This window comes from Pelodiscus sinensis, chromosome 1 (genome assembly GCF_052426305.1).
Source record: "Pelodiscus sinensis isolate ZL-2025 chromosome 1, ASM5242630v1, whole genome shotgun sequence".
Lineage (NCBI taxonomy): Eukaryota > Metazoa > Chordata > Testudines > Trionychidae > Pelodiscus > Pelodiscus sinensis.
The window spans coordinates 213,831,925-213,851,717 of record NC_143052.1 but is presented as its reverse complement, the minus strand read 5'-3'; the positions used below and the strand labels follow the sequence as shown (position 1 = coordinate 213,851,717).

At 41.0% G+C, this 19,793-nt stretch overlaps 1 protein-coding gene across 6 annotated transcripts in view; it reads right to left on the bottom strand.

Annotated features, from left to right (window-relative positions):
* Nucleotides 1-19,793, bottom strand: part of MAP3K15 (mitogen-activated protein kinase kinase kinase 15) — a 159,437-nt gene that overhangs the window by 50,151 nt on the left and 89,493 nt on the right. For all 6 annotated transcript variants that reach the window (XM_075913494.2, XM_075913486.2, XM_075913503.2 and 3 more), the window contains 7 exons: nt 18,631-18,680; nt 12,438-12,533; nt 11,541-11,628; nt 8,038-8,171; nt 7,397-7,524; nt 1,141-1,271; nt 783-888 (listed from right to left, as the gene is read on the bottom strand). In XM_075913494.2, the coding sequence (XP_075769609.2) occupies nt 783-888; nt 1,141-1,271; nt 7,397-7,524; nt 8,038-8,171; nt 11,541-11,628; nt 12,438-12,533; nt 18,631-18,680 (733 nt within the window). The remainder of the gene's footprint in view (nt 1-782; nt 889-1,140; nt 1,272-7,396; nt 7,525-8,037; nt 8,172-11,540; nt 11,629-12,437; nt 12,534-18,630; nt 18,681-19,793) is intronic.

Here is a 19,793-nt window from a genome sequence, read left to right as displayed (position 1 = left end):
TTTCACATCCCTAGAGCTATCATCTGTTTCCTAAAAATCACAGTACAGGTTATCTACTGGCAGAACAGCAGCAATATTTTCAAGTTTGGAAAAAGTTATATAGACATGGTGATTGGCCATACAGGATGGGGAGACAAAAGACGGTTTCTAGCTTCTCAAGGGTGTATTCAGAGTGATAAAAAAAAGTTTTTCCATCATCACACTCTGGCAGCAATTATGTAATTCCTCCAGCTTTCTTACAAAGGATGACATACATAAAATTATGTAGGCTCAACTGCAGCTTACATTTCAAGTATTGGTTATTGGCACAACCCTATTTTATGATTTAAACACACAGCATGCTAATTGACTATAGGGAAAACATCTTATTGATGATCCAACCACAATAAAGTTTTGAAAGCTTTGTCAGCCAAAATTAAACTATCACCAAACCTTATGTTCCAGTCTGTGGTATTTTGTGAGGTACAGGAGTTCAAGATTTTGCAATAAAACTTTCCAAAGACATTTTTGGTCTGGGTTTTAAATTAGAAGGTTCAAATAGGATTCTTAGAAAAAGAAAAAAGCCAATCCTTACATGTAACCTGCACCAACTTACTTTCTGTTTTCTTCAAAGCAGAAGCTGTCTGATTCTTTCTTTGCAGACCCAAAGCTCTCGGTGGCTTCCCCAGGAACTTTGGGTCTGTGAGGAATTCAAAACTGAACCCTAAATAAGAATGCTAACTAGAGCATCGAACCACCATCACCAAAGGGGAAACTTAAGAAATGTGTTCAATTCCTCTTACCTGCAAATGTCTCAGTACATGGATTGATCCCTGCGAGCCGCTTGGAAGTGCCAAAATCAGAAATTTTTACTACCCCACTATATGTGTTCACCAGAACATTATCTCCCTGGAGAAAAGAAAGAGACAGATTGTTGGAATATATTCCAACACGCTGGCAACAAGATTCCAGCAAGAACGATACAAACACTTTTTACAAAGGAAACTTCCATGGGCAGTGGTGTTTTGTTTTGTTTTTTTTAAAAGGCTCCTTCCCGCTAAAAGTACGACTGTTTATAATCAATGTAACAATCTTGCAAGAGGTGCTGAAATTAATCCCCTTATCACTACTGTACAAAATACAACACTTGGAGAAATTCACCTTTATGTCTCTGTGTACAATCAGGTTTTCATGGAGATATTTAAGGCCTTCCAGAATCTGCTTGGTGTAAAATTTTATTGTAGGTTCTTTCATTGGGCCCCATTTTGATCTTAGAAGAGCAGAGAGACTTCCTGGGTTAGATAAAGAGGAAAACATGTCAAGATTGCAGTGTTACAAAGTCAACTTTTGAAGGTCACTAATAATAAATTTAGAGCTAGACTGAACTTCAGGTCAATGTCCTGAGCACAGTGGTGGGGTGCAACCCCAGGATGAGCCCACTTCCTTCAGGCCAGAAGTGATTTATTGAAGCCTTGACTGAATGCAGGTATTTTCCTCCTCTGTCAGCTCAGCTCCACTGGCTGCCACATCAGAGGAATGGCAGAGCAAAGGCTCTATTCATTCCCTACTTGTTTCCACCATCTATTTGAATGAGAGGGTGGGAAGCATCTAATGCATAACTCAGGTTTTAAGCCATGATGTGAGGAAGCTGCACACAAGCACTGGATTAGTTTTACTCCTCTTTAGAATCATAGGTGTGCACGTTAGGGTCAGCCACATTCAATAGGCACTTAATGAAAAGCAGCATGGACTTGGGCGAATGTCATTGTATGTCACATTAAATAAAGCAAACTATAGCTATGTTAAGAGAAGGTAATCTCTTCTGACAGCTAAGCAATCTAAAAGCTTTCCCCCTTTAATTTGTTAATATGGATATGACTGCCAGGAATAGCTGGAGGTAGAGGAAAGAATGTTCCAGAAAGAAACTAGAGACTGGAGACATCATGCACAGAGATTGGAAGATGGGTTACTGTTATTTTTCCTACTTTGTGGAGACAGTGAACCAGATTTAATCTCCTTAAACAGGGCAGGTTCACTGCCCACACAGAAGCATTTCCTGCAACATTTTCTGCTTATGACAAGTAGGCACAGAATTTACAATAGGGTCTATTTAAGTTCTAGAAAACTTAGTTGAGGGAGATTTCAGTCCATGCCTATAGTTTTCTAAGCTGGAAGTTTCCTGACAGAACTAAACTGTAGGCCTTATTTACACTGGCAAGTTTCTATGCAGCAAGTTATGCCTGTTTTATTGAAGCACTGGAATTAAATTGTTGTTGCATGTTCACACTGTACTCCTTGTGATGGTGGAGCGCACCCACATTAGTAGCTCTTGCAACAGTGCAGAGAGCAGTGCATTGTGGTAGCTACCCCACAGTTCAACTTGCCACAGGGTGCTCTGGGAAGTGTTTATAATGCTGCATGGGGCAGGTAATGTCACATGATGCAGGTTTCCAAATTCCATTGATTCCCAGCCCCACTGAATTACATTCACGGCTGCTTTTCATCTAAAGTGCAGGGGGAGGGAGGAAAAATGTGTGACGGGGGGAGGGGGGGAAGGAGTGTATGGTGGGACAGTGCAGGCGTCAGCATGCTGACTTGTAAATTCAGGCAGAAGCAACCAATCCTGGGGCAGGGGGAGAGGGAAACACCGACATCACCCCCCCGACCTCCTTCCCAAGCTTTCTGCACAGTAACCTCTCTCTCACACACGCACATGCCTGCCTCTGTGTTGAACAGCATGAGCATTTCACCTGAATGGTTTGCTCTGTGTCCCAGACAGCATGCAGCCTGTTAGCAACTGAGCTTTGAAAGGGGATATGCACGTCTCCAGGACAGACAACAGTTTTAAAAAAAATGACCAGAGTGGCCACTTGAGGGATTATGGGACACTTCTGGAGGCCTGTTACTCTGCAGAAAGCAACTGAAGTGTTTATACTGGCATCCCAGCACTGTAGCCCCAGTGCAAAAAGCTCAACACCTCAGCACCTCTTATCAAGATGGTTTTTCTAGAGCACAGCAACTGTGGGGTTTGTGCTCACTAAATGCCTTGCCAGGGTGGACACCTCGTGAGTTACAGCCCTAGGAGCTGATTTGCTGCACTGTAACTTACCAGTGTAAACATGATTTAAATAGTTGTCCCTTTAAGGCTAGCTGGTGGTGAGGAAATATAAGAGTTAGTTCAGCCACACCCTTTCTCCCACAGCTGTTCAGAAAGTACTATAACAACATATACGGGAGGAGGAATGCATAAACAGAATAAAGCATCAGGTAAACAACACCAACTGGTACTGCCCAGGGGCAGGAAAGTGGTTGGAAATGTTGGAATGAATTTAGCACAAGCATGTGCCAATGTTAGGGTGGCAATCTTGGCAATATGGTTGCCAGAGGTCCAGTTTCCAACTGGAATGTCCAGTCAAAAAGGGACCCTGGTGGTTCCAGTCAGCACAGCTTTCACCAGGCCATTAGAAGTCCTGTTGGCGGCAGCACCAGTAAGGCAGACAGACAGATTCCATGACTGGCTTTACACAGCTCCCAGGAAACGACAACGTGTCCTTCTGGCTCCTACGTAGAGGGGTGGCCAGGGGAGCTACACGCTCTGCCCCCACTCATAGGTGATGCCTGGAGCGTTGGTTCCACAGCTCCCATTGGTTGGGAACCTTGGCCAATGGGAGCTGCGAGGGCATCGCAAGCAGACAGGAGCTGTGTGGAGCACCCTAGCTGCCTCTCCACCTAGGAGCTAGAGGAACGTGTTGCTGCTTCCTGGAAGCTGCTTGAAGTCCGTGCTGTTGGGAGTCTGCACCCGAAGCCCCTTCCCACACCCCAACTCGGAACTCCCTCCTGCAGCCAAAATCCCTCCCAGAACCTGTACCCCACACTCCATTCTGCGACCAAACCCCTACTCCAAGCCAGAGCTGCCTCCCTACATTCCAAACTCCTCATCCTCAGACCCATCCCAGAGCCTACCCCAAGGCAATGAAAATGAGCAAGTGAAGGTGGGGGAAGAGAAGCAACAGAAGGAGGGGGAATGGAGTGAACTGGGAGCAGGAGCTCAGGGCAGGATAAGTATGTTTGATTTTCTGCAATTAGAAAGTTGATAACCCTAGAATGGCCAGGAGACAATGAGAGACAGGCACCAGCTTCCTCATTTCTCCAAAGTGCTTGGCCCCACTGCACCTCAGATCCCCCACTCCAGTCCTTCCTCCAAACCTCACCATCTCTCTTCCTACTCTCACTCCATTCTGCCTCGTCCTCAATTTGTCTGTGCTCCCCACCCCCGGAGCATACTCCTCCTCTCCCTGACTGCCTCCTGCATGCCACTGAACATTTGACTGGGGTGGGAGGGAGGTGGTGGGAGGAGCTGATTGACAGGGCCCACCAATGGGCAGGAAGGCGCTGGGAGGGCGCTGGGGACAGGGGAAGCACCCATGTAGTTGACACCTCTGAGTGGGGCTCTAAAGAGAGAACAATTGAGACACGATTATCATCTCATGCCTCTCATGTATTTTTAAAATACCCTCTGAATTATCCTTGAGTCTGAGTCTTGGAAGTTTAACTTTTAATTTCCTGCTTTTTAATAGCTGCTTTGCTGAACTACAAGCAAAGATTTTTACCCTCAAAATATATTGATATGTACTCTCCACTTAAATGAAGCATTAAATGAAGCATTAATTATAAGAAAGAGACGGGCTAATCCCACACTTATAAAGATTGCCTGTTACTGAGATCATATCATGTAGTCTGACCTCCCGTACATCACAGGCCACAGAACCTCACCCACCTACTCCTATAATAGACCCATAAACTCTGTATGAATTACGGAAGTCCTCAAATCAAGCTACAGAGAATCCACCATTTACATTTGTTTGAACCTGCTAATGAACTTGCTCCATGCTGCAGAGAAAGGCGACTCCCACCCTGTATCCCTGCCAGTCTGACTCGAGGGCAAATTCTTTCCCATCCCCAACCACAAAGGCAAGACCCATCAGCCAGACACCTGGGAAAGAATTCTCTGCAGTAACTCAGAGCTCTCCAGATCTACTGTCCCATCAGCATCCCCTGGAGTTATTTGCCACTAGCAGTCACAGATCAGCTACGTGCCATTGCAGCCAGTCTCATCATACCATACCCACCCCTCCGTAAATTTTCAAGTTCAGCCATGAAGCTAGTTAGGTCTTTTGACTCCACTACCCCTCTTCCCATTAGAAGACCCTGGTTTTGATTGCTCACAGCTTTTTGCTAAATTGTAACCATTCGGGCTGAATTTACTATGCTGGGTGTCTGCTTCAAGCTGAATAAAAAAAAAAAAAATCAGTAAAACAGTTCAGCCTTTTAAGAAAATGGAGGTTGGTGAAGTTATGCTGTTTTGCTCATGTTTAAAATTTCTGGCAATTTTTTTAGAGCAATTGTGCCCCTTCCCCACTTTTTTGGAGCAGGTACTTTAAATTTGGCATGCGGTGGTAAAGGTGTCAGACATGTACTTTTAGCCACCTGTCTGAAAAATCTAATCTAAATTTGACACCAATTTATAAGTCTTTGGAAAACAAAAACGGCAAGTCATGCATGCTCAGTAAAGAATTTGGTTAATCTATTGGTTTAAATCCCACAATATTACAAATGCACTGGGAATGCTCCAGTCCAGGACTGAGAGATGAACTTCCCTTGCAGATGTCACTCTGAGCTTCTTTTGGCCATGCTAGGCTCAGACAAAATGTGTCTCTCACACCCCATTAGTGCTGGTCCACAGAGAACATAACAACCTACTAGTCCTATCACTTACTCTGTTAGCTCAATTAGCAGAGGACTATGTGATGGATGTAAAGATTACAACCATAATAATGGGGTATCAGTATGAAACCAGAGATGGAATTTCTGTTTTTTAAGTTTAAGTAATAGCACACCCAGAAAGAAAATGTTAAAAACTGCATTATTAAGCACACAAAAGATAAGAAATGCCAGAATTAAGGTGCCTCCCTTGTGTGTATGCATTTATAATAGTCTTTAATTATCTGAGGACATAATTTGGCCCCAAGATCCCTGCCTCAAATAGGGCACAGACTGGACCTGTTGTGGGGGCGAATCAAGGATGTACAATCAAAGAAACTGTGGTCTATAGGATCATGTCTCATTTATTTCAAAATTTGGAAGGTGTATAGTTAACGAGGCAGGAGATGGCAGAAAGAGGAAAGGATGGTCTTGTGGCTAAGGTAGTGGAATGATGCTTCAGAGAACTGGACTCTATCCCTGCCTGGGCTGCAGGGTTCTTTGTGTGGTGCTAGGCAAGACTTTTAACTCACACTTTGATGAATGATCATTATCTGGGTTTTTCCTCATTTTTAAGTGCTCTATTTGATACCTGAGATTCTGTTTTTCCAAAATGCCAAGCACTCATAGTAGCAACTGATGTCAATAGGAGCTGCGCTTTGAATATATAAAATGCCAACTAATGCAAAGCATTCTGAAAAATCAGATCCCACTTGTATCAAATTGGGCAGCCAGCATTAGTTGACAATTTTTACCTTAATAACTCTATGCCAGTGGGTTCTCAACTGTAATATGGGTATAATCATACTGCCTTATTGTGAGAACAAATTTATTTACATTTATGATATCTCCAGATGGTTATGAGTACCACTGAAAAGCCCAAGATGAAATTAATAATTCTCTTCTGAGCAATAATGTGTATTAAATTAGGCCTGTAGCCACGCATTTAATAGTGAGTATAAAACAAATACTGAACAACTGTTCATTAAGGCTATGTCTACACTACAGAGTTTTTTGTGGAAAAATGGCTGTTTTTCTGCAAAAACTTGCAGCGCGTCCATGCCTCAAGCACGTTTTCGTGCAAGTAAATCGAAAGATCAGAGGGGTTTTTGAAAAATTGGTAATCCTCATTCCACAAGGAAGAACACTTTTTTGAGGTGTGTGTGGACAGGGAAGAGGAGTTCTTTGCACAATAAGAGGGAACAGGAAAAAGCACAGGTGCCCTGGTGGCCATTCTGTCCATAGCAATATCTGCTTACTTGCAAAAGAGCATCCAGGCAGTCTGGATGCTCTCTTTTGCAAAAGTGCATCACTTTTTCGATGTCTGGCATTTCTTAATTTCTGAGTGCAAGACTTTATTAATGTTCTTTTAATACAGTTTGTGAATGTATAATTATTATAAAAAGGGATTTAATAGGATCTTGACAACTGTACCATTTCATATATATTGTTTACACACAGAAAACTTGTTTATAAACAGAAGAATGACAGTTGCAATTAACTTCTCAACAGGAAAGTCAGGTAGAGCATAGCAACATGTAAATGCTGAGATTTAGTGAAGCTCCTAAGGCAATTAAGTGCCCCACTTCTATTGACTATTCCTGGGAGTTGGATTCCTTAGGCGCCTTTAAAAATCCCAGCCCAGAATGATACAAACCTCCTGGGACCTGTTCCATAAAGATCTTAATGTACCCGTCTTCAGAAACAGAACCAAGGTACTGGACAATGTTCCGGTGCTTTAGATATTTATGCAGCGCTATCTCTTCGTGCAGTGGCTGAGAATATCTATCAAGAAGAAGTAAGTTGAGGACCAGGTGAAGATGCATGCAAATATATTGGATTAACATCTTTGGAGACCTAGTTTTAATTCTTAGTTTAAATAAAATGAGTCTACAGGTCTCATCCAAGTCCCTAGAAAACTTTCTGTCACTAAATTCAAAATGCAGCATGACTGGTTGGCTGTTCAAAAAAATGGAGTACAAGAAAAGCTTCCCACAAGAAATAATGTTTGACTCTTTATTCAAACAACTAAAAAAATCCTGATCCTCATAAAAGATTTTATCAAATTAGCATATACTTTTGGTGTGGTTTGGTAGTACTGGAAAAAGAGGAAGACATTGAACTTGCCCTAAACAGAATGATTAAAGCTATAAATAAACTAATTCAATTATCATGTATTGGAATATTATACTGCAATCTATTATATATACACATACATTTTAGAAGGAGAAAAGTCTTATAAGCAACCTACTGCTTTTTTCATTGGTGATGCAGGTTTATTATTATGTTAAGACTCACCTGCTGTCTCTTTCAGGAATTTCCTTGATGGCTATTCGGACTTGATTGCTAAGATCCCGTCCAGCATAAACTATTCCATAAGTACCTTTCCCTAGTATTACTCGATCACCATTCTCTTCATAGTCATATTCATACTGAAAGCAGAAAGGTATGCATAAGGGTACACAAATAATGACAATAGAAACCACTTTCTAGATTGCAAATAAGATTTAATCAGAATGATTATATATTGGTCTAACCCGCTCGTACATAATTTTTAAAAACCTCACCGGTCCTTTATTATTTGCTTTATAAAATGTGGTCTAATAGGTGTTTAGATACATAATTGCTAAATATACTTTACTCAACAAAAATTTTTCCTGAATGAAGAATGCAGGATTGGGCCCAAAAATTCAGTGACAAGAAGGTGTGGAGATGGTATCCGTAAAGAGATCAACAAAGGAAGAATTTATAAAGGATTATTCAGAGTAAACAAAAACAAGAGGAAAATCACCAAGTATTTTGAAATCTACATGTAGTAGTAGGAACAAAAAAAATCTCATTATAATGCCTATGTCTTGTTTTAAAAAATACTATACTTATTTCATAGCTCAGCTGTAGCTAATTCATTTTCAACATTTTCTCCTCATTATGAGGGTTTTTTAAAAGAGGAAAAATATGCTGGCCTTCTAAAAGAAAATTAAAAATACAAAACTAAGTAGCTGTATACATTTCTGTTGGAGCATGGTGGATCATATCCTCAACTAGTATAAATAGGTGCAGCTAATTGACTTCAATGATGCTACATTGATTTACACTATTTGAAGTTCTGGTTCTCTATTGTGACCTCACTGTAGAGAACTCCCATTGCAAAGATCCCTCCAGACAAAAGTACATTTACTCACACCAAAGAACCTCTGTTGGGACTTGAGAGATGGGCTAAACAGTGTGCTTTTGATTCATATACAAATTTGAGAACACAGAATTAGCATAGTACATTTTAAAAGCTTTTGCATGAACTAATAAATCTTTTTTTTACAAAGCAGTGCGTAAGCTTTACAGTCTGCTATGTTAAATATGCCTATGTCATGCTGCAATATCGACTGCAACGTTGAGATCTGCCTTCTTCAAGCATGCACCGTTAGATCACTGCTGTTACAAATTGTCTTCAAAATTATCTCTGTTCATTTATACCATCTTTATATCATTACTGTACAGAACACATACTGAAATATTCTATTGTTATTTAACCCTAACAAAATATCCTACTTCAGGGTGGTGGAATAAACTGCCTACGGAGGTAGTAGAATCTCCATTTCTGGAGATATCTACGAGCAGGTTATACAGATATCTATCTGGGATGATCTAGACTGTGCTTGATCCTGCCGTGAGGGCAGGTGACTGGACTCGATGACCTCTCGAGGTCCCTTTCAGTTCTAGTGTTCTATGATTCTATGATTTGTACTTGAATTAACAAAGCCTTAATGTAGTTTAATTTCCAATGTTTCAGTTCTTCCAAATTCATAGCATTTTCCGATAATGTGACATGAACAACTGATTGAAGTGTTACATGTAAAACTTATTGAGTTCTTCAGCAGTAGCATACCCAGGTTTCACAGCTATGGAATGCTACACTGTTCATAAAGATGACATCAGCTGCATGGCACAGTCTGAAGTTGGGATGCAGCTCTGCATAGATTAATCCTAAACTAATTCTCAGCCTAGAGAAGGAGTCCATGTTCCCTGACATGTTTCTCAGGACATGTGAATTCCATTAAGAGGTGTACAGTAGGTTTGTTAGACTGTGTACCAGATGCAATATGGTATGTCCTGGTTCTGTTTTCTTTAGGTGTACAGTAAGTCCATACTAATTTGCCGCAGGAGAAAATCTGCACACATGATCAACTACAGAGCCTCCTTGGTGCGTGATTCAACTGCTGTTATGAACAAGCAGGCATTCCTCCTAAGACTTTGGTCAAGGCAGTCTGATGTTCCCCAGCCAATGGGATTTGGGATTCAATAACAACTCTTGAACAGATAAACACTTCCTCAGATTTTGAGGAATGTCCAGACATGCATAAAAGGCTATACAAGTAAATACCACTTGGTTCAAAGAATCCAAAATTGGCTCTAGTTCTAAATCTAAATCCTGGTTAAGAGTAGCTCTTACTCCAAGTCACTATCATTTTAAAATGTTACCATCACCCCTTCATGCAGTTCTTCACCTAGACAACCCTGGTAATCTCAAGAATTTTGACTGAAAACTGCAACATCAGGTCTGAACATTCACACTAAGTTTTCTTTTTCTTTCCAAAGTTTCTTTTCACATTAATATCATCTATGGTTACCAGGTAAGGCTTTCCAATCTCTACATGCTCTTCAAGTCCATCAAGAATATGTCACTCAGCATTTTTCATGCTGTCGCTGAAATGTTGGCAGACTGGGTACAAATTCTTGCCAAGGCTTTAGGTCTCAGCTGTGCACTGACAAATTTATTTTCAGAAACCAGTCAGTTTCATCTGGATGTTCAGATGGGCACTGAACTTGTAACAATGTATTTAGTATTCAGACTCTATGAAATGTTTGTAAGGTGTTGCATGCAATAATCTCAGTTATAATATCTTTATCACATGCTATAAGTTAATATTTAAGCTTTTGATTTATGACTGTAGAAAATGTTTGCTCTGAAACTGTGAACCCAGACAAGAGGGATTGTCTCCCAGCCATCATGAAGGCTCCTGAACCTAAATGAGGGACATCACAATACAAAGACTTTGTTAGCTGCCCCTTCACACCCATGAAGAGGCTAAGTGCAAAAGGGCTTGTCCCATCATCTTGAATTTGAGAAAAAATAAATAAAAATAATTGACATGAAAATGTTTCATCTTTCTTTGGTTGTTTGGACTCTCATAACACTGAAGTTATGAAACAGAAGCAAAGATCTCTAGGGTCAACTCCTAAAAGACATTCAGAGCTGACATATTACTACAACTCTGTCACTTTTTAAAACTAAACACTAACTCATTTGTGTATAAATGTTTGCCTGCTTTAATCATATAATAACTCTCACTTCTATTTTGTAGTTGATAAATCTTTCATTAGTTATTATATTGGCTACAAGCATTGTTTTTGGTGATAAAGCTAAGGTACAATGTGACCTGGGATAAGCGTTTGGGCTTTTGGGACTGGACACAACCTGAATATTTTGCGACCTTTGGTGTATAGCAACCAATTATCATCACGTGTGCAATAATTTTCAATATCAATAACTTATACTCTTGTGTATTTTTGTGGCTCCATCCACTATAGTAGCTGGCTCACCATGTTACATGAAAACCTGTAGTTTTTTCCACAAGAAAGTTAATTGTTCTATATAATGAATTACAGGAGTGTTGCAATTCATTTTCTATGAATTTTCAAGAATTTAAATGTTACTTCCTGATCCTTGTTTCTTAAACAAATTCATACGAGAGGAGAAAAATGGTTTAAGGTTTTCAGGTATTTTATCCACAAACATGACTTACTTCCAGTGTGTCCCCGTCAATCTCTCCTTCTAATTCCAAAGCACTACCCACACCATCAGTCAAAATCTCCTTAACCAAACCACAGAACCTGCAAGTGACAGGCATCACACAATCAGCAAATGCTCTCTATGAAAAAGATCAGCTAGAATTTCTTAATCCAAGCACAAAGCAATACATTTACTAACAAACTGTAATATGTTTCCTTCATTTTAGGGATGGTAAAAGGGTTAACCATTAAGCTTACTGGTATGCTTAATAGTCAACCAGTTGACAGTTCCCACCAGTAACCTCCGCCGGCAGACAGCCACGCCCCTTGCTCTCCTCTTCCCCCTGAGGCCCCACCCTCCAGCCAGGCAGTCATGGAGCCTGATTGAGGAGCCTGGATGTCGTGTCGGCCCCTCCACTTGCCCACAAGGCAGGGAGCCAAAAGCAGCCCCTGGCTTGTGTCCCTGCTGAGCCCCAGGGAGATAGAGGGTCTCCAACTCCGTGGCAGCTCATCATTATAACTCCAATGGCTCTGGCCTGGAGGGAAGAGTGAGAGGGGACATGGTCTAGGAGCTGCTCTCAGTGGGGCCTGTCCACAATGAAGGCTAGTCCACTGCAGCTCTCCAGAGCTGCCCTCATGGCTCTGAGCATGGCCAGGCTGCAGCTCTGAGTCCCAATCTCTTGCCAGAGCTGAGCTGGCGAGAGCTGCACAGGTAGCTGTGGGAAGCTTGGGTCCCTCCACCTGCCCTGGACAAGGGGCCTCAGGACTCCAGCTTCCAGCTTGACTGGGGCCAGGGTTTCTGGAGGAAGAGGAGAGGTTGGGTCCCCAACCTCCCCACACTTTTGGGGAGGCTCCAATGCCCTTGTCAGTCACATACCATATAAGTTTTATTAGTGATAAAATGAACTCACCTACTACACTGGTCCTCTGTGGAAAAGTAGATTTGAAAGTCATCAGAGTTGTCATGGACATAAAGAAAACAACATCGCTCGTCAAACTTGGATATGCTGTAAAATGGTTAAAATGTTTTACTCTAGATGTTCATATTAGACAGCATGGAGAAGGAAGCAGCAGTATTTTAGGCATTATTCAATTTCAGACTTCTTTTATCAAGGACACAGTTAACTCTCTCACAAATGCAAGAATACACAATTCTTTACATATAAAAACGTATTTTTGTATCACATATAATTGAGGGTGAAATCCTGGCCACAATTAAGTCAATGGCAAAACTAATGTTGGCTTCGTTAGAGACAATCCTCATCCCAGGTTGAGTTTTTTTCCCCCCCTTCCTTAATAAACCTACATGATTTCCTAACATTTCACTGCTCATCAGTGGAAACTGAACCAATTTAGTATCATTTTAGATTCTAGGGCAGTCTTTGTTTAAGTTAACAAATTTAGTTTATACGTTGGATGCATTTGCAATAACCCTCAAAAAGGGAATAATGGCAATATACATTAGTGAGTAAGCTTCTTAGAACCCTTTAAAGGTCAGATTAGCGCGCAACCACATCTTTCATAGAGGACACACCATTTGTAGAAAAAATGATTCTCTTTGTTCACTGCTGCACAGAGCCCAAGGACATGACTAGGTGCTGAGCAACTATGCAGGAATGGGGAGAAATGGAATTCACCTTCAGTCCTTAAACAATGCATACAGAAATCCCACAGTCCCTTCATCGCTGCTACTAGTATTTAGATTGGAATAGCTTCTGAACTGCAAAACATTTTGCATCCCTCCCAAAGCCATAGGATCCTCATAACTGCAAACTCCCGCAACCCCTTCCTCTTTTCCCAGAGCAGCCGGCAGGCTCTCCCTCCACACTAGACTGCACAGAACTGTCATGAAGCCCTGTTCAACCAAGTGTAGAGTTTGCAGAAGCTTTTTGCGTGTCCTCTTTGTAAAGGAACCTCTGAAGTTCAGCAAAATTCACTCTAAATGATATTTTCTTCCCCCATTCAATAATTTTGGAAAAGTACTTTACTCATGCATAGAAGGCACTTTGTTTTGTAAAAGCATTGTTCATCTGAGAACATGAAATATGCTCAATATTTTGGGCTGCAGTAACATTTAATGGTAACATTCTAAAATACCTAGTAAGAATTCTGCCATAACCAGAAAAAAACATTGTGTATAATGTTTCATAATATTGTATTTATTCCACTCTGTAGTGGTACCATGGGTGAGGGGGACCCTTGTTTTTTGCAGCCAGCTCTTTTACTTATAAAACACATGGTAAAACTCTTCATTTCAAATGGTATTGCATAACTTGGCTTTGATGAAGCAATCTCTGGTGTAGCAGTGTGTCACAGCAGGATCAGAAGGAACACTTCTATTCCAGCTAGCTGGAATGGGAAAGAAACTCTGGGTATGTTTATGGAAATACAGTTTGCTCCTGGTTTGCTTAGATTGGTTAGATATTCACTAATGGAGTGGTATTTTGCTCATTGTAATGAATTTAATTTGTGACCCAACACCAACTATTAAATGCAGGGACTCGACTTTCAGAGCTCAATGAGAGAGAGGCAGTGAGGGAAGGTTATTCTGCTCAGGAAACTGCACAGCCTCCTTGGCCTGGACTGGTCTGATCTGTTCTCCCACACTGTTCAACAAACAGAACTAAACATGCATCATCAAGAGCTCCATCCCCCAGCTCAAGATGGGAGGTGAACTCTGCAAATGCACCTCTGAACCCTGGGTCTGCTCTGACCAAGGGCAGCAATAGCCGGGTGCAGAGAAGGGTTCGGCATGTGAAGGGGACAATCAGATTGCAGGACATAAGAACCTGAGGTGAAAAGGATATTGCCCACTCTACCTGGGGTGGGACTTTTACTCATGGTTTTGTTTACGAACTCTGCTTGTGGTGTCTTTCCAAATTAATGTGTTATTTCCCTCCCTTTTATTTAAAATTTATTTTCTATGCTCAGACTCTGCTTGTGAGTGGAGAAGCATTGCTGCTCAGATGCACCCAGGGGCAGTGCGGAATTTTCCACATTTCTGGGTGAGTGCTCAAGCCAGTTCTGTGTTGGATGGATGAAGAACCACCCCTGCTGCTGGCTCCACGTGGCAGAAAGGTTACAAACGTAGGAGGCAGATTAAGCTACCTGACGAAACTAAAATAAAAAATGAGAATTTTCAAAGGTAATACACAGGTGGAACAAATCAGTATCCATGTATATGATTTTCGGTTTACTAAATATAACAGGAATGCCACAGGAATTTAAGATTTGCTGGCTCCTATAAAGAGAACAATTATGATAGACAAAAGTAAGTGTGAACGAAGATCAAAAGTATTATTCTATATTAAATATATAAGCTCTATACCTCCCAGGGTTTCAGAGCCCACAGGAATGTTTAAGAAAGGAGCCAAAGCAATTTAATTACAGTTATGCTAAGCAATGATGAATTTATACAAACTAAGACCATTAAAGTAATTAATGCATATTTCAGAAAATTAGCATACTTAGGGGACTTCTTTTGTGGTGACCATGCATGCTAGCAACATTAATCATTTCATTTGTCTTGGAAGCTTGTTAGGACCAAAAATAACCTAATATTTCTCCATGCAACAAAGGACAAACCCTGGCTGCTCCCATCACAGTCACATAGGTGCTGGAGGAGGAGTGCTGGTTCTGCAGTACTGAAGATCGGGTAGGCAGAATTTCAGTGCAAGTGTCACAGTCAGGGTACGGGTGACCAGGATAGGGTTGGGATAGGGTCCGGAGCAAGGAACCAGCACCAAGAGTAAAGTAAAAGCTGTAGTTGGAAGCCTGGAACCAGCACAGAGGATGAGAGTTGGAAGGCTGGAAGCCAGGAGTCAAAGCTGAGGGTCAGGAACTGAAGCCAGAGTACAAGCCAGATGCCAGAATTTAAGAGCATCGCAAGAGAGTCCGTAATAGAAGCCCACTGAGAATCCACCTAATTCCACAATCAACTTCCTATTGCTGAGGCCCTCTCCAAGCTTAAGTAATGCACCTGGACCAATCAGGGACTCTGGCAGCACTGCCAATTCGATCCTTTGGGGTCAGAATTTCCAATGGTGTTGGGGGCACACAAGATTCACAGCCTGTCCATCACCAGGCTGCCAGAGCAATGAGGTGGCAGTATGGATGCTGAGGTCGCTCAGGGACCAGAAAACATAGGTTTGAGACCCACATATCCTTACAGCAAGGGACCAACAACTCTGTGGAGGCTCTCAACATGCTGTTGCATCTGAATATTTGTGGGAGGGTGGGCATGGCAAGGATTATCAGCAAGGAGGCTATGTGGCTTCCTTAGTCATTGTTCTTCAACACAGCTGGGTGGGGAAGGGGCCAGGATCCAGAGGCTGCAGCAATGGGTGCACAGCAGGATTATTTCCCCAGAGCCACTACAGAATTCCCACCTGTTTCGTCTCTGTGCTTCAGAAAGGATTTGCCCCATAGTAGCCAATTAGTTATAAAGCCTCATTCAAATAGAGAGCCAAATTCTGATATTAAGTGATACTGGGGCACTTTCATTGATTTCAGTAACAGCAGAAACAGATCCATTTGTGTTGCATGGATGTAGCAGAATGGATTTCACCCATTTAAGGTAGCCATTTAAACCCAAAATCTGTCTTCACATGCACCTATTGGACATATGGAATCATCCATGGCCTTTTGGTCTTCATAGTCCAAAGCCTGCTTACTTTATTCAGTCCAGTATTGTTAGACAGCCTGCTCATTTGAATAAGGTAACCAAGACTTAGTCTTAAAAGGGTATAATTTGTTAGGAAACACAATGTATTAGCTGAGGGTTTAAAACATGGCTTGTTCTTGCCTCTCTCTGAGGTCTTTAATTACTGTAAATTTTGAGAAGAAGTGCATAACATTATTTTATTGTTTGAAAGCTTCAGAGAGGTAGCCGAGTTAGTCTGTATCAGAAAAAACTTAAAAAACAACAAATAGTCTAGTAGCACTTTAAAGACTAGCAAAATATGTAAATGGTATCATGAGCTGTCATGGGCACAGCCCACTTCTTCAGATGACTGGTCTTGCTTGGTTAGTTATTATTGCTTGGTTAGTTATTATTTTTATTTAATCCAAGAGGTACAGTTTTGAGCTCAAAGCTTATACTTAAGAGGAAATATGCAATTAATGATTTTTATGTGACTGCTTAAAGTGTTCAGTTATATGGGCAAATTATTTGTAACTTTTCCAAGATTCTGAGTTTAGAACGCTTTGTTGTAATGTATTTTCTTTATTGGATTGATGTTTTGTACTAATGTAACTGCTACTGGGCAGATCTGAACTTGGGATCTATGAAACCTAGTATAGGAGCCTCTACCCTTTGAGCTAAAAGCCAGCTGGCTCTCAGTTCATGCTGTAGTGGTCTCTTGTTCTTATCTGTTGCTGTGGTCTAGGTACCATTGCATGGGACAGTGTCCCACACTAGGGCTATGTCTACACTGGTGGGTTGCTGTGCCAGAAGTATGCAAATGAGGCTAAGTGTGGAATATTGCTGAGCCTCATTTGCATACCTAATGAGCCGCCATTTTTGCGGAAGAGGCTCTTAGAAGGAGCTGTCTACACTGCCCCTTCTTGCGCAAGAAAAACCCTCTTGCGCAATGCCGTTATTCCTGAAAATAATCAACATAGCGGCATTGCGCAAGAGGATTTTTCTTGCGCAAGAAGGGGCAGTGTAGATAGCTCCTTCTAGCGCAAGAGCCTCTTCCGCAAAAATGGTGGCTCATTAGGTATGCAAATGAGGCTCAGTGAAATTCCACATTTAGCCTCATGTTGTAGAGGTCTCTTATTCTTATCTGTTGCTTTGGTCTAGGTAACACTGCATGAGACAGTGAACCACACTAGGCATGTGGGTTACATACTGCCCCTCACCCCCCAAGGTGAGGAAGCACATCCCAAGCTTCGGAGACCTAGCTGAGATCCCGGACGAGTCTTATTTACATTTAGACTTGGATTTAATGTCAAACTGAGGAACGAAGCTTATGGACAATATTATTAATTGTTTCTTGATCAAGAAATTTCAGGAAGAGAAGAGAAAAGGAGTTTATCCCATTTGCCTCATTTCTCTCAGGAGCTCTATAACTAGCTTGGGTAATCACATTTGCTGATGTGATATCGGAATTTTTTTTTTTTATACTTCACCTATACTGTGTACTTTCTTGCAGACTGAAGATTTCTCTATAAATGTCTTCTAATGCACAAGTCTTCAGCTGGCCTTCATTGTTTAAAAAAGAGAACTGGAAACCATGGAAAAGCAACTACAATTTATTTCTCAGAAATCTAGACTCTAGTGATGTGCAACTAACAAAGTGTGATTGGCACGGAGAGGGGGTTTAGCTCAGTGGTTCCCAAACCATGGTCACAACCCCAAATGGGATCACACCATCAGTAAATAGAGTGGTAACGTTCCCTGGTGCACAGAAGACACCATTTTGCTCCACACAGTGTGACCTCTCGTGTAAAGTGTGTGCAAGGTCATAATACCTGGAAGAAGCCATTTTACTCTACAAAACAACATTCTCCATGGAGCAAGACTTCATATACACCATACATACAAGGCCATACTGTAAAGACCACATCATTTTCTAGGGCAAAATGGTATCCTCCATGCTGTCGGGGATCTTGAGAGTAAATAATTAGTGAAAAAAGGATTGTGGTGGCAAAAATTTTAGGAATTCCTGGAAAGTAATGGAGAGGTAGCCATGTTAGTCTTATCTTGGTAAAACAAAAGGAAAAATACATAGCACTTTAAAGACTAACAAGGTAGTTTATTTGTTAGTCTTTAAAGTGCTACGTATTTTTTCCTTTTGTTTTACTAGGAATTCCTGGGTTAGCAGAACATGAAAATTATAAGTACAGTTCAAAATACTGATTTTCAAAATAAAACTTGCACATATTAGGTCAGATTCTTTACAAAAGAAATACATTGCTCTGCTTGACTTAAGGAAAAACAGACTCTTCCCTATTACAGTGTTTTGAAGCAGTTTAGGCAGAAGATAAGATTTAACAGGGAATGAAAAGCAGAGTTCATTCTCATAAATCATTAGGCAGGCTCATTTGACAAATGAAACATAAAATATGAAACCATAATTAATTGTTTTCAAACATACCAACCTTATTCCCCTAATGGAGGAAGCTGTAAAATTCCATTCATGAATCTGTTTCTGTAAGGAACAAAGATCTAAGTCAACCACAGATTAAGCTCAGCTTGTTATCTTGGCCACATCTCCATTTTTTTAAAAAATGTGAAATTACTAATAATTTTATGTAGATGTGGGACCTATATTAAATACTATTTTTATTTACTTGAGGAAAAGTAATTTTAAAAACATCACAGTGGATTCAGACACATATTTTCCAGTATAGAATTCAGTTTCAAAAGCAAAGTTGAAGCTTAAAGTTTAATTTACCAAATTTTGCATCTTTTGACCAAATAAGCTTTCTTTTCACATTAAAAAAAACATTTAAAAAAAAACCCCAAACCACGTAGGACTGACCCACTGCCCTGCTCTTCTCTTTCATGCAGCACAACTTCCATTTTCAGCAGAGACAGAGCTAGCCCAATTGGTTCCTATGAATTCTCTATTTCTAGAAGCTCTTGCACAGAAAGTGCAAGAGAGAGAGAGAGAGAGAGAGAGAGAGAGATCAGAAGTCCTATCCCCAGCTTGTGAATGGTGTCTTGGATACTATTGTCAGTTAACAAAAGTAACAACAGCCCACAATGAATCTGCTCTTTATGGCAAAATTGTGTAATATATGTGTGGCTTGCATTGGGAGTAGTACACAGCCACACTAGACCAGGGCCAGATTAGATTTCAGGGAAGCACAAATATTTAAAACATTGGGTCCATTATTTCACCATCTCATGCTCTGGCTATCACAAACTCTCAGACTATCATACCTCTTTTCCATAGTTCATCTCACTGAGGCCGCAACAGTTGTCTTCCTCTCGTGTCTTTCCAACAGCGTCTCCCCCCTTATTGGTCCTACTTTCTATTCTTCTTTCACATCAAATTAAAGTTACTGCTCACTTTCAAGGGTCTGGACAACTTCATAACAGTCTGCATCACCTCTGTCCTAAACCTCTTCCTACACCTTCTCTTATAACCCCAAATCCCATCAAAGATTGACTCCTATTGTCATTAATCACTCATAACCTTATATCTTCTTTCTTGTTGCCCCCACTGTTTGGAAAACCTTTACAATTTCTACAACACCATGCACTTTATGATGCTTTATCAGTAATAACCAGTAATAAATGTAGATTAGCTCTGAAT